Here is a 15,825-nt window from a genome sequence, read left to right on the forward strand (position 1 = left end):
TACCAATCCTTGTAACAGGTACCTAAGATCACAATGGATCAGGAGCTAGTTTTGGGAGTAGGTAAATAGCTTAAAAATACCACGCAACTTTTGAAAAAACAGTTGAAATTTATAATAACCACAGACGCAAGAAGTTTTCAAAACCTTTATCTAATTTTCTTCTTCCTCTATTGCCATGAGCCACAAATTTACACAGATCAAACTGTCTATAACTAGGATTAAAAAGATAGTATAGCTATGAATTAGAGTAAGAAACATTTAGAAATCGAAAAGTAAAGGGAAGGGAAAAATAAGGACACACTATTTTAGATCAGCAGACTTTCACAACTTCACTAAAGGCGGGTAGAGAACGGGAACATACTAACCAGAGCAGACTTTCGAGTTTCACTAACGGTTTATAAGAAACGAAACTTATGCAATTTGATTTGTCCAGATGGGGCTCATTCTCTAAAGGGAGGGTAAGCATGGAACACACTATATATGCATGCGATTCTGAATTCGACTAAGGGTAGGGAGAGAATGGAACATGCTAATACACAAGTTCGGACGAAAATCTTATTTGTAGAAAAACAGGGTAAAGGACATAGGCAATTATGCTTTATTCGGGATAAAGGAGAGAAGCTTAGATAGACAAACACCCACACTCGATTATATTTACCTAGGATAGGTTGAAGACTAACCCTGGCCATGGGTCAGTTGGAAAAGGCGGGAAATGACCCTCAAGGACTTAGGTTGCCAGTAGGCGAGCAGGTACAGCTCATGGACAGTCAGGACAGGATAACCCCAGGATTTGGATCAGGACTGGGCTCACCAAGGGGTACGACCAACACCTGCCGCTTCGGATGCAACACCTGCGCTACCCCCTCTCTGCAAGAAATCTGCCAATAACCCCGATTGGGTTCTCGAATCTCCCAGCAAAGTGCTTCGCCAGCACTTAAGGTTTCCCAAACCCCGACTGAGTCTGTGGAAATTACGGACAGAGTGCTCCGCAGCTCTCTGTATCAATCACCTATAGAGTTCGTTGGGTCAGTGACAGGTCAGCTATTCGGACAAGTCGGACAATTTCTCTAGCTAAACCTAAGCTAACTGTTTTTGGGTCAATGTACCACCCACAAATGTTGCAAGTGAAAGGTTCCCTAAATTCTGATTGGGCAAGGGAGGAGGTACGGTCATGGTACCTCCTAAAATTTAGACTTTCTCAGGCTTAATATTCATTTTCAAACCCACCCCTTACATTCCAGTTCCCATGGCATGAGGATTTTAGAAGACAATAGGGTACACTGTAAGGTTTATACAAAAGTAGCAAGTGCAGGTACAATTCAGCTTCGTCTTGCTGGGTTGCAGGTCGCGTTCTCATGAACATCTTAGCCTTGGCTGCCAGCTGGCTGACTTCCACTGCGGCCAGGTTCATTTTCCCCCATCATGTGACCGGGACCATAGGAGCTTCAAATATGCAGTAGCAAGCGCCTCTCAGGCTCATGGAGAACGATACATGAAAAGTACGCGAAAACAATTTAGAAACACAGAAAAAATGAATACACTGTATACCGTGAGTGGCTACACTACATCCCTTACTTTATAATACTATAGCATTAAGAGTTAGGCAGAATAGACAGCTTTTGCAAAAGCAGCAATGCAAGCACGGAGCATGTGAGAAAACAAAGCGGACATTTTAGCAATACTGCGCATGAGCAACAAGTTCCCTCCAGAACTGCGAGTGCGTCACATCACATGGGTATGACCGACGCATGCGCAGACTAAATTCCCGCAAAGCAGCGACCATTTTAAAGGCAAGCGTTATTACTGTTTAGTAAACACATAAGCAAGCTTCTCTGGGACACCCCGTGTAGTGTAAAAGGTGCAATATTAGTGCGACAAACAAATTGATTACAGAGTTAAGTTTACTCGAGGTTCATGAATTCAAGCAAGTCGCGTAACGTGCGAATACTTGCTCCATCAGTATAACTGCAGGTTCAAAAACCCAAAGCCAAAATCCTCATGCCTTGAAGCATTAGACGTACTGTACCCTAGGTATTTATGTGATAATGCACCCTCAAAGTTGGCTTCAACAGGACGCTTTGCCTGGTTTGATGATGTCCGCTAGTTGGACCAGAATCAGCCCGTGCGTACCAGGAGATGCGCAGCCCCGTGACAGCAATGCGCACCGCTGCGTGCTCCCGCTCGCTCGAAGGTTTGCTTCTCCAGCTGTCCGCGCATGCCTGCAGGCGCGTGTAGCTTTTTCTCTGCAGTCCGCCCGCTCCTCTCGGTCAAGTACGTGCACGCGACCTCTTCCAAGGCGTAGGTGGGCGGGTCGGTGGGAGGGGCCTGGGAGCTCACGCTGCCTGTGCCCAGCATCAGACAGCGCGAGCCCGGCTGCTTCTCACGTCACCATCAGCGGCTGCAGCAGGCGCGAGCTCCCCTGTGCTTGTAACGGCCGCGGCGCGAGCTGCCCCCACCCTCCAGGGGAGAGCGCGAGCGGCGGAGCCCGAGGACAGCCAAGCTCCGGCGGCGCGCCCGAGCCAGCCACACCGCACCGGGGGAAGATGGCGTCTGCCAACTGCGGGGGGCCCGAGATTGTGCGGGGGCAGGCCTTCGACGTGGGCCCCCGTTACACCAGCCTCTCCTACATCGGGGAAGGGGCATACGGCATGGTGTGGTGAGTGTCGCCGTGGAAGTGACACCGGCTCCGGGCGAGGGGGTGGGATTGGGGAGAAGAGGCTCGTAAAGAGGGTGGAGGATGCTGCACAGGTGGGCAAGTGTAGATGCACATGGGATGGAGCCGAGCTCCGCAGAGCGAGGGGGCATGGGTGGGGGCCACGCTGGCTGCGGAGGGTAGATAGACCTAGAGAGGGGTGGGCCTCAAAGGTGGGGGCCAGGGGTGCTTCCCATTGCATCTACGTGTAGGCATTATTTGCACATGCTGATGGCCGGGGGCGCGAGCTCGCGCCACAGGTGCAAGTGTCGGGGCAAGTAGGATGAGGTCCTCCAAACTTGGGGCCACTTTTCACTCAGTTTATTACTGGGTGAGCGTCGGCAGATTTGTAGGAGGCTGAACGAACTGGTGCCTGGAGCTTGCTTGGCCTGACACTGCTTGCATGAGGGAGGGCTGTTGGATGGGTTCCCCGCAAAGAGTATGGAGACCACCTTGAAAGGCGGAGGAGGATGTGTGGCTGTCCTTATCTTTTCTGGATGTCCCAACAGGTAAATGGATCGGACGAGGCTGCACATACTGAATAGGGGCTCGATGGCTCCCAGGTAGTTTGGAGTGGAGGGAGAGAGGGTCACTGTATGTTCGTGCTTTTGTATAGTGACTGCCCTTAATGTGCACATTTGTTAGTACCTAATATAACAAGTGATTATGCATAACACTTACTATCTCCAATTTGGTGCTATGCTGCGCACTTCCAGTGTTACTCTTATCCGTTTTGCTCAATTTATCGGCAATGGAGTTATAAATGGTTAGTTGCATTTTTTACTGTATTCAAATCTAGGATTTCTGGTGACAATCCGTTCTCCATAGCAAGCTATTAATTCACAGAGCCTTGTTGCCGGTTTTGTGACGATATCTTTTTTCTTTACTTAGTGGTTGCTGTAATGGTTAATAAGGTTTTATTTACTGTGCCTTATACTAACCGATGAAGACTTAAAAGAACGGGCACAGTTCCCACGGTGAAACTGACCTGCAACTACAAGCTCTCGCAACAGTAGTATCCTAAGAGATTGTCTTAAAATGTTGATATTTCTTAGTGGTTTGAATGACTTCCAGCAGCGGTTTTGTTGTTGTGTTGCCCACCTTGGTGGTCTGTATCAACTGGTTACATATGCATTTCTGCAGTAAATGCATCAACAGTTTTTTTTAGACTGGAGGAGATGAACCTGTACAGGTAGACCCCATAGGCCTGCTGATGTGTGTAAATGATAGGTTTATTGTGGGGACTGCAAATCTTTATTTAGGAAGAATATGGGTCCATGGAAGAATGCCAGGGTAGGTTAAGCATGCTCAGGAGCTTTGACCGCTGCCTGCGCAGTCCTTACAGCAGCCTTCAATCAGTTTCCCATAGCAACCACAGCATGTGTTTTCCCAGCACCCTCTTCCTTTTCGATCCCAGCCACCACGGTCTAACCTAACGCAAAGCAGTCTTTGGCACCTCCCTAATCTTTAGGAGGCTGTAATGTCTACCTCTGACCACTCCGCTGCAAAGTCCTTCATCGGGGTGTCTGGCGAGGTTAACAATTCTTCCAATGTTTCATCTACAGCAACAACTTCTGCTACAACCTCTCTACCTTCCCTCAGTCATTGCATTTATTAGTGCATCAAATTTCTTTCCAACCAAAGTCATCTTTTGGTGACCTCATCCAGTGTCTTATTTACAATCCTGGCAATTTCTTTTAAACAACATTCCAGTTTGCTGTCATTTCACCTGTATTTCTTCATTCACTTGCCCCTCTCAAGTAGCCTTGATCACCATTGGAGCTTGGGCAGCTCACCTTCACTGATTCCCATATCCCATTGCAAAGGGTTTTTACTGATCCACATGTGCACCAGGCTACTTCAGTTCACCATCCATGGTTGAATCCTGACACTGTTCCATTAGTGTGAACCCCCATACTTCAACCTCAGCCATGCGAGTCCTACATCTTTCTACCAATATTGTGTGTATGTTTGGTTGTAGGTGTGTTGTTGTAGTTATTGTTTGCGTAGCAAGAGCTATTTACCAAATGGGATGCATGCTATCTGAATGATTGGTACGGTCATTACTGTGTTAATGCTATGTGGATGGTGAAACATACTATGGTGCCTTGCCTTTGTTAGGGTCCGCAGTAGCCCTTTAAACTAGTCTGTTGGTTTAGTGTGTTTTCTTCACGGATTACTATATTATGTAGAAGACTGGTGTGCTGTTTAGCTCATTGGGGTCCTTCTATACGATGCCCCTGAATTATATCAGATGTATGCACACTATTTTTGCCTGTTGTGTTTTTTTGAAACTTTCAGTTGTTTATTATAGATAGTACGGTTGTGATCTCTTGATATTTGAATTTGAATTTTAACATATTTGTAAAGCGCGCTTATACCGGGACGGGATCAAAGTATATGAAATGCTTAACTTATGTGATCTATTAATTGTGTGTTATCAGCTGTTTGCACAGCTCTCTGCTCGGATGTGCAGCTTCGGGAACTGTGCAAGGTTTTAGCTGTGTTGTTTATTATCGTGTTTGCTACTGTGATCTTATTCATGCCCATCCAAATTGAGTGCCAGCTCAGCTGGATGACTGTGAAGGGTATTGTTTGTTGTTTTGAGTGCTCGTGGTACAGGGAGCACCTGTATTACCTGTGCCGATTGGCTATGTGTTAATTATGTCTGAGCATTTCCGTTTTATGCAGGTTGTAGGTATACAGATGTTCATCCTACCCTTCTCTGCCGTAGTATCTTATGCCAACATTATGATGAGGGTGATGTACGGTATTGTGCTGCTGAGCTTCATTGTTAAGACCTGTAACGAATGGGGTGGGGGATACATTATTTTGTATCACCCACCTTATAGGTGGTGCATCTAATATAAACATTTTAAAACATACATTTTTATTGCAGAAATACAATGGGATGGAAGATGGATAAAAACAAATCATTCTCTTTTCTTCTATTTTCTTGGGTATACAAAGGGATGCTGTTTAAATACTCGCGAGGCTGATAAAGTGTGAAATTTTTTTTCCAGATTTTCCTGAACAGTTTTTGGACAGTTTGGTATAGCACCAGAGTTTGATGAAAGTTAACCAATTTCAAGTACCCAACAGCAATCAGTATAACTAAGACATTATCGAAATATTTTCTGCTTCTTTAATCAATTTGTAAATGGTTTATTCCAGTGTCTGGTGCTGTTAACATAGTTACTTTGTGGCTTGTATTCTTTAAAAGCGTTACCGATGTGCACATACGGGTCGGATTTGTACGTTCATTACAAGCTTCAGCTTTAATCAGATACTTTGAAAGAGAGATTACTGCAGCTGACATTTTGACCTTTTTTGTACCCTTCCCATTTTAGCTGAATGGGAACTATTTCTATGGCAATGCATTTTTAGGTAATTGCCAACTATTTCTGAAATATGTATTTTTAATTGTATTTGGATTTAGAGTTCATGTCATATTAAAGATGAAATAAAGCAAAACCTTTTATCTTCAAAAATACATCTGACTATAATGTGCTCAGATGTTGAAATTAATCTTGAAGAATGCTGCTGCTTTTCTAGGTGGGCCTCTAGCATCGACTCAGCTTGGGTATTAACATGTTTATAAAGCATATATTTGAGTGGCTAGGTAGTGTAGACCTGGGACAAATGCTTTCCTTCAAGGGCACTTGCTTGTTTATTTTCCAATGTCTGGTTTGAATGTTCAGTGTCCTAATTTTGGAGTCCTTTCATTTCTGCGTAAGAAATCCAGGAATGAAATTGAATGGGGAAAAACATGATGTGTACAGTACTGCGCGACCTCCAGAAGGTATGCAAGCCAAGCATTGGGCAACGTCTTCCAGGTATTACATCAAGTGACTCCCTCACATTGGAGAGAGCTTGAGAATACGGATTGACAGTTTAACCTAGTTTTAAGTTGTTTTTTATCAATTTGCAATGTGAGTTTTGGCACGGATTTTAGGTAGTGTGGATCAATTAACCTTGGAAACTGCCAGAAGAACTGTTACCTTTGGCCTTTTCCCACGGTATTTGAATTCTGACCAAATTTAATTCCTATCACTCGAAGACTGCACACTAAGGCGTAGTCGTTAGTGCTCCGAGAGAACTGTATGCCGTTAAGAGTTGAGCTGTTGCCCTTTGGGGTGGGCTTTTCTGCTTTCATTAGTGTCTGGCTTGCTTGTTCATCTACCCTGCTACAACTCAAACTAATTAACAAGCATTGGAAATGCAATAGGTCTCGCATTAGAAAAGTTGGAGCTATTGGTCTTGTAAATGTTATAATTTGTTAACTTATGTTTGTTTTTATAATAGCAAATGTATTTTTGTTATTGTAAATGCCAATATTTATAGAATTTGCAAATGTGACACCTATAGCATTATTAAAGCTACATGTTTACTTTTTCACTGACATACATGTATTGATATAACAAATCCTAATGGCTTTTAAATTTTATAAATAATTAATAATTACATAATATTTTTGTAATGTATAATGGCACTACCTTAAAAAAAAAAAATTCTGTGAGAAAATTATGTGTAGCGTGTTGTAATTTTTTAACACCATCGCTGCTGATGGTATCCTTCTCCTGTGCTGGGCCCTAATGTAAATGGGTGTGGTCATGATTAGCTCAGCTCGTCATGAGCACACAAGAGGTATACCTCATGACGAGCTGAGCTCGTCATGAGCATCGAAGGGGTTAAAAAATGAAGATTAAAAAGTGTAGTAATTTCTTTTTGTACTGTTGTAATAAAGTTTTAATTAAAGATTTCTAACTGTGCACTGCTAATTTAACCAAGGATTTTGATGGATGCCGTGCTCCCTGGGATTGCTCCCCGCTCGGGAGTAAATATATACCTTATGGATAGCACTGGCGCAAGCTATGCGAGAGTGACTTCCAGGGCACTGGTCTGTAACTGCTGAAATCTTCAGCTCAATTTCTCAAATAAAGTTTGTCAATAAAGTTTTGTTCTACAACGGTTTCAATTATAAAAAACTTTTTTCCTTTTGGTTTTTCCTTCAAGGTATTTTATTCATACTTTGAAATTTCATCAATGTTTCTGTGAATTACTGTTTTAGTAATGTTTCAATATCATATGTTCTCTTCATTTTTCAATCATGAAATAAAGTTTAACAATCCGTGAATGTTCCAATGCATTTCGCCCATCGGGCTTCATCAGGGAAATCTACAACATGAAAATATATCTATCACCAATCAGCAATCAATAACATATTCAGTAACATAAATCAAAGCTAAAACTATAATACAGTGAAATCTATTAAATGATAAGTACAATGTGATACTTTATACTGTGATTCAAACAAAGTTGTCGTCCCTTAGCGCCTGAAGGTAAAATGTCAAACCACTCTTACATCTGCCATATATTCTTTTTTTTTTTTTTAAATTTTTGGAAGACCTTTATTGATAAGAGGTTTTACATACAGTCCAATACGCAGCCCGAAGGCTCACAAATGTAGCACATATCAATAAGACGACGCTCCAAGGATCTATTACAGAGGTATTGCGGTCTAATTTTCAAATTTAAAGTCTATAGGATAAACGATTTCAGGATATCATAGAACAACACGTTGGTCCCGGCCACATAGAATCAGGAGAGAGTAGCATACAATGCACTTAAAAAAACACCAGAACCACATCTCGCCATGATATAGAAAAACGTCTAACCCAGAAGAAGAGAAAGAAAAAGGAAAAAAAAGAATAGAAGGCCCATAGAACAAAAGAAAATAAACAAAAAACCCTCCCACCCTGCAAACTGCGCTCGAGCGTTTCACCCGCTTGGAAGGAAGCGCAAGCCCCAGGATTTCGCGGCAGGGCGTTAGAACACATCCGCTGTCGCAGCGTGCCGCCTCGGTGCAGGATCTCCTGCAGGATAGTCTCGTGGGAGGAGATGGTCCTCGGAGCCGAGGGACTACACGTCCGACCTGAGCGCCATCTTGGCTCCTCCCCCTGCCATATATTCTTAATGGGGAACGCTTACAAACAATGCCGGTGCTAACGGTTTTCTAACTTCACATGGTGCGCTTTCAAGTATGTCGTAACCATTCCTAGACTAAATGTATACATGCGTCATGAGTGCCTTCTCCATTAGCGGTGTATTCTAATGCTTATACTTCCATTAGTACACATCTAGTTTTAGACTTATGTTCACTAAATAATACCCTTTTCATACGATTGGCACTGTGGGCTCCATTAGGGTTGCCGGATGGCTAGTCTATGTTCTAATTTAGTACGGAAAGGCAAGTTGCTTACGCGCATATAGTTAACGTGGAAGGTTTCAAACAACTAAAGTTCGGGGGTCGCTGTTCTTACCCGGAGTGTTCCTAAATTCGCGCGTATTCTCCCGTGTGCATCTAAGGCGTGCACCGTTTCTTCTGAAGCCGGCGGCGTGTGACGCGCTAACTGGAAATGTGTGTATTGGCGAACTCGCACATATTTAAAGGGACCTGTACGCTATTCTATGGTCTGAAACATAGTAGCGCTGATGGTGTTTATAGGAATGCTGATGTGAATTATGTAGGCGCATTGACATGTTTACGCTTAGTAACTGTGTCCGTTATGGAAAACAAAACCATAAAAAAATTAAATTACAAACATGATAAATATTGTGGCATGACTCAGCACAAGTCCTTCAATTACAGATAACAACTGTATTCAACCCTTTCATTAATTCCACGTGGGGTTAAACTCTGTAGGTAAAAAATCCAGTGGTGTTCGCGCATAAGTAAAGTTTTTTTGTTGTCTTTGTCCTCTTTTTTTTTTTTTTTTTTTTATCGACGATTTCAAGGATGCAAGCTTTTATTTGATTTATTTGATGTCTTTGTTCCAAAAAATGTGTGGCTACTGCCGATTTAATTACTTTCGTTCTGATGTTACTTTTATGTTCTGTAAGTCTTGTTTTTAGTTTGCGCTCCGTTTGACCAACGTACACTTTACCACAAGGGCATTTGATTAAGTAAATGATGTTTTTAGTGTCGCAGGCCCCAGTGACCTTTAGTTTAATTTTATTGCCCTTCATAGGATGCATGATGGTGTTGCCTTCCATAATGTTGTGGCAGTTGCTACAGTTTCTACATGGAATTGTCCCTTTGTAGGTTTTTTTGTCTTCTGTGGTGGTGGGATGTTTAATTATTTCTCCCAAATTCTTTGCACGGGTGTCTTAAAATACAGGTTCATCCATGAAGATATTCTGGAAATCTGGTTCAGTTTGCAGCATTGGCCAATGCTTTTTGATTGCTTTTTTGACTAAATGACTTACTGTGGAAAATTTACTTACACAGGTTATTTTCAACTCCTTTTTGTCTGGATTGGAGTTCAACAATGTATCTCTTGATTTCATTTGAGGCCTTTCCAAGGTGGATTTAGTTTTAGCTTTGATTTATGTTACTGAATATGTTATTGATTGCTGATTGGTGATAAATATATTTTCATGTTGTAGATTTCCCTGATGAAGCCCAATGGGCGAAATGCATTGGAACATTCACGGATTGTTAAACTTTATTTCATGATTGAAAAATGAAGAGAACATATGATATTGAAACATTACTATAACAGTAATTCACAGAAACATTGATGAAATTTCAAAGTATGAATAAAATACCTTGAAGGAAAAACCAAAATGAAAAAAGTTTCTTTTATAATTGAAACCGTTGTTGAACAAAACTTTATTGACAAACTTTATTTGAGAAATTGAGCTGAAGATTTCAGCAGTTACAGACCAGTGCCCTGGGAGTCACTCTCGCATAGCTTGCGCCAGTGCTATCCATAAGGTAATAAAGTTTTAAACATTGATACATTGCATTTTTTGCTGAGAACTGGGACTTAGGGAGAACCCTTGACAGCATATTTCACACGTTAAATATTTCACAATGGCACGAAACGCCATATTCATAAAAAGTATGTCAGCCGTGAACGGTAGCGAGGTTAGATAAATGTTTGATGGGAAAGGTCTCTGGAGAAATCGCATTTTTAATCTGGATTTAATGATGGTGCAACGGAACACTTTCTTCCAGACGGACCAGTTAACCTCTTTAGAGCCAGCAGGTCTGCATTTAGCACGTCGCCTGGGGCCACAGAAACGGTGAGAAGGGCAGAGGCGGGAAAACGAGAAAGAACACTGGAATAACAGAGAGAAACAAGTCTGATGATGCGAGGCACAAATGAATAGAAAAGGCGCGATGCGTGGGCAGAGAGGAGGCAGGTGCTGGAGGGGGGTGGGCTGCCTACTAATGCGACGTGGCGGTGTGGGGTGGGCGGGGGAGTGGAAGGGATTACTTTGAGGTGTGATGCCGAGGCTCCAGTGGGGGCAAGGGGCACAAAGCTCTTGGCATTGCTGTGTGGGGGGCTCAGTTTCCCATCAAACACCTTTATTAATTGTGGAGTGATGTCACAGGAGCCGGGATACTCGCCACTCCAGCTTCAGTTTGTCCGCCAATCGAGTAAAGCATTTCTTGTACCAGCCAATCTTCACCATTAAAAGGAAACGCTTCACACAAAATCCATGTCAAATGCTAGACCGCACAGACTATGAATCCGTCTGTTGGCGCGGACAACAGAAGAAGCACGATGTAAGCAGGAACAGAGTGAGAGAAAGGGTAGAGAAAGGGAGAGAAGGGAGAACGAAGACATGGAGTGAAAAGGGTGAAGGCAAGAGAAGTTGAGAGGAAGAAAGAGGGTGTGAGAAAAGATGGAAAGAAAGAGAGAAGTGGAAACACGAGACGCGGCTGTGAAAGTGAAAGTACGGCCGCCCGGCCGTGGGCAGTGAATAAATTAGGGGAGGAGAAATGCCTGAGGCAGAGCGCACGCTGGGGGAAGCTTGTGGGAGGGAGGCTAGTGGCTTTGATGTGCATTGTGCAGACGCTTTTTTCACGGGCACAGCATCAAATCGCCGCCGATGGTTAAGCCCCAATATCTCTTGCAAACGCATTGAAAGGCTCGACCTAAAAATGTAAACCTAAAATGCATCTGATCTCTCGAAGGAAGACAAGCAATTATGCTAACCATATAAAAAGCAGGTGTCTACTTGTGCTTAATTTAATAGAATAATTGCACTTGACAAAGTGAGTTTTTTTTTTCAGGAACAGCAATGTGCAGACACTGTATTGTAGTGCTAAGTTGCTAAAACCATGCTGACTAATGGCTACACAGAGGGACTGATCTCCAGCAGTACTTGCGTGTATTTTTATAACAAAACAAGGACTGGTTAAATATGTATTGTAACTCCAGGTTGAGCCTTTACAATTTTATCCTTACAAGTTTTACGCAGTTAGGCATTTGCGGTCTAATCTGCAGATTTAGAATCTATGTATGTAGCTGAAATCTATAGTTTTAAAGAGCTTGGTTCTGTCCAGATATTGTATCCACAACTTTCCCCGTTGGTTTGTTCCATTTGAAGAGGCAGTGATCTCTTTCCAGATAGCGTTTCTTGCTCCCCTCTGCTTCCATGCAGCTCCTGATTGATAGGCTTGTGCATTTTTTTTTCTTCCTGCAGGAACTAAGCACTATTGGCCTGAATTCGAAATTGGCTGTATGGATACTCTATCGCGATGGAGTATCCATACCGCCAAGGTTGTGGTCTGTCAGATTTATATGCTGGTGGACCTTTGGTTTAATTACGACGGATACTACAGTCTCCACCATGATTAAACCCCTCCAATGGCACTATGAAGTAAGAGCCATCAGAGGCAGACCTATAATTCTGCCCACCTAACTTATATGGGCGGAATTAGAGATCAGTTTTCACTGCCCTTCACCTATTGGAAAACCCTGGCGGTAAGGGGCAGTGAAAACTGCTAATTGCTCACTTCGCCATGGGAGAGGCGGGCATTTTCTTTTGTATTTTCCCCCCCAAAAATTCTGGTTCTGGATTTTCTTTTTGCAAATAAAAAAAGAAACCCGTTTGATGGATGGGTTTGTCATGTTGACAGTGGTGCACCAAACAAAGCACCGACTGGAGCCGCTGTGACCACAGTTCCTGTTACTGCTTTAGAAATGACAGCCGTTGAGTGGTCATTTATAAATTTGGCTGGCGTAGTAGTCTCAGCCTGGCACGCATTGTCATCTACCAGGCCAACAGATTTTATGCCCGCCAAATTATAAATCGGGCCCTATGTTTAAATACATTTAAAATTAGAACATTGTGATAAAAAAAAGTACTTTTTTATTTTGTATTAAAGGGGATGTGATGAAATAATTAGAAAAAGTTTAGAGTAAATGAGAATCAAATAATTGAGTGTTGCTCCCTGTAAGCATTGATATGTTTGCTTGTTGCTTCTCTTAAAGAGATAACAGGTAACTAACCTCCATTATTGCCTTGAAGGTAGGTGCAGTAATGGCACCCAAAATAGGAGCAGGTCGCACCCCGTCTCGGGTCTGCTGCACACGGACTTACCGGCACGCAAAGCAGCATCCAAGACTCTCATGGCCCTCCATTGAAAAACGCACTGGTTACCCTGGCAGTCGCCAAGGAAGAATGCATTTGGATGCACCTACTGGTACTGTGCTCAAGCTCTTTCGTCCTTTGGTGTGGAGCTTGGAGGACGCCACTGCAATTAAAACAAGCATTTACAATGCAATGGTTTCGCCTTTGTTAAAGTTTGAGCTTTTGGTATTGCTTTTGACAAATGGTCTTTTCTAACTTCTTTGAATTGTGTAAAACGTTGATGTGTTTTACTTTACACAGAAATATGGATTGTGTTTATAATGCAATTAGTTGCAGATGCACAGTGAATTAGAATACAAGTTATTTCATAAAGCATGTTAGTGAAGCCAGGAGTGTGAGAGAAGACAGGAGAGAGAGGGCAAGAAGGAGAGAGATGGAGACTGAGTGCAAGAGAAGAAGTGATATAGAAGTTAAGGAGAGCAGGAGGAAGAAGGAAGAGAGATCAAAAGGAAGAGAGGGCAGGAGAGAGGGGGAGGGCAGGAAGGAAAAGAGGCAGAAAGGAGAGGGCGGGCAAGAAGGAGTGGGAGGGCAGGAGGGAAGGTAGGAGTGTGTGAGAGAGGGCAGAAAGGAGAGGGCGGCAGGGAGGAGAGGGAGGGCAGGAAGGAGAAGGAGGGCAAGAGGAGGAGAGGACAGGAAGGAGAGAGAACAAGAGAGATGGAGGACAAGAAGGTGAAAGAGCAGACGAGAGGTGGAAAGGGAGAGCAGGAGGGAGTAAGAAGGCAGAAAAGAGAGGGATGGTAGAAGAGAGAAAGCAAGAAGGAGGGCAGAGGGAATAGAGTGAGAAGGCAGAAGGGATAGGGAAGACAGGAAAGAAGAAGAGAGCAGGAAGGAGGGCAGGAGCGAGAGAGCGTGCAAAAAGGAAAGATAAAGAGAGGATGAGAGTGAGGAGAAAATGGGGAGGTAGATGGAGAGTGAAGCCAAGAGTGTGAGAGAAGACAGGAGAGAGGGCAAGAAGGAGAGATTGTAGGATGAAGAGAGAGGGCAAGAGGGAGAGAGATGGAGACTGAGTGCAAGAGAAGAAGTAGAGGTATGTGGGACTTGCTATTTATCCTCGGAGTGGAACCCTTTCCCCTCAGGGAAAGGTCAGACTCGCCGTATTCTCGGAGTACCCCCTTGCTCGCCTTATCCTCAGAGATAGAGAGAGACCAGCTATTTATGGAGACAGATCCTGACACATTGTCAAAATCGCTCCATTTCAAAACAGGGCCCTCTTCCCCGTCATCCAAACGGAAGAGATCCGTGCCTCAAAGCAGGGGTACAGAGTGTCCGTCGTATTTCCTTAGGCAGTTTCGCCAACCCATTTCCATTGGCATATTTGCCAGTCGAAGAGCAAGAGCAGCACCATCAGAAAACGACACCTCCTAAGCGAAAGAGACCATAGAATAGGACACAATAGCCACCACACTCTTGAAAGCAGACTTTGAGGACAACCCTTGGTTCAAAAGGAAGAAGCCTGGGACTGCGGAAGCCCATCTTTAGCCTGTCATTGACAGTCCATCTTTAACCCGTCACTGTAAGACTCTTCTTCAACACAAAACCATTTTACAATCTTCCCTTCTTCTCTAAAACTCTCCCGCCTGTAAACACCGGTCCCCTTACCTGGAACTGCAACAGCCGCTCGGTCTGTTCCTGGGTCAGATCCAGCTCCTCCGGTGCAGCCATCTTCCTTCAGCTAACCCTTCACTCAGATACCGGAAGTTGCTTCGGCTAGCAAAACGGCATATCTTCCGCTCCCGGGTGAATATAGATTAACAGCTACTGCCTCCTGTCCTCATCCTTCGCGTTAAGCTGACTTGGACAGCAGAACACGCGCACATATTGATATGTTTCTACCGGTCCTAATTGTGATCATAGATGGGGCGAAGCCAGAGTCCCGATATAAACTTTGTATTAGACATAAAAAGAGCTTACTGACGTCATTTTAAATGGGGCGGGCCACCTTCATGGTATAAATCTTTCCCGATACACAACAGGTTTCCCTAATCAAGATGGCTGCTACATTTACGTGTTACGATGAGAAAGTACAATGCAACAGTGGCCTTGAAAGTGCATGACTGACTCATAGGAGCAGGGTCTGTGACTAGCTGGACAACGCCATGTGTATTTGCGTTCATGTACTTGCTTCTCCAGGAAGACACCACCCTCTTTTGGTTCCACCCTCTGACCAGCATCCAAATGGGTGTGGCCAGTGGAGGCACACATCGTGCCCTCGCGCCTTCTACGAACAAGTCGCAGTGTGCTGCGCTGTGGGGGCTAAAGATAAGGTCATATGTGTCCTATGTGCCACACATGAAGGAGAGGCTGCCACTTCCAAGAAGTTGTTCTAGCAGAGCTTATCTCGTCGTTATTTCAGTTCCCCAGTGTTTTCATCTACCCGAAAATCGTACTTTTTGTTTTTCCTCATCCATTCCTTCTCTTTGCAATGCTTCGTGCCTCTTTCTCTCCACCTTTCTGGTACTAGCGTGTCTGAGCTCCAACTCCTGTGGGCAGAGCTACTGGTGACAGGTGGACTGAGATCTGTGCCCTGTGATACACGACCTATAAAGATATTTCTCCTATAAAGACCTATATATAACAGGGAGGGGGCGGCATATTGCATTCCTGACAGATAACAAACGTTTATTATGCCCAAAAGTAGTGCTAACCATTTTATCGACCTTTGAGGCATGAACGCCTAAATG

General features: G+C 43.7%; 1 protein-coding gene across 1 annotated transcript in view; it reads left to right on the plus strand.

Annotated features, from left to right (window-relative positions):
- The first annotated feature begins 2,253 nt into the window (after positions 1-2,253).
- The window catches only part of MAPK1 (mitogen-activated protein kinase 1), a 352,914-nt gene continuing 339,342 nt past the window's right edge, over positions 2,254-15,825 (plus strand). Inside the window, exon 1 of the mRNA XM_086942728.1 lies at positions 2,254-2,656. Within this exon, the coding sequence (XP_086798854.1) occupies positions 2,544-2,656 (113 nt within the window). The 5' untranslated portion in view covers positions 2,254-2,543. The remainder of the gene's footprint in view (positions 2,657-15,825) is intronic.

The sequence above is a fragment of the Lissotriton vulgaris genome, chromosome 11, assembly GCF_964263255.1.
Source record: "Lissotriton vulgaris chromosome 11, aLisVul1.2, whole genome shotgun sequence".
Classification (NCBI taxonomy): domain Eukaryota; kingdom Metazoa; phylum Chordata; class Amphibia; order Caudata; family Salamandridae; genus Lissotriton; species Lissotriton vulgaris.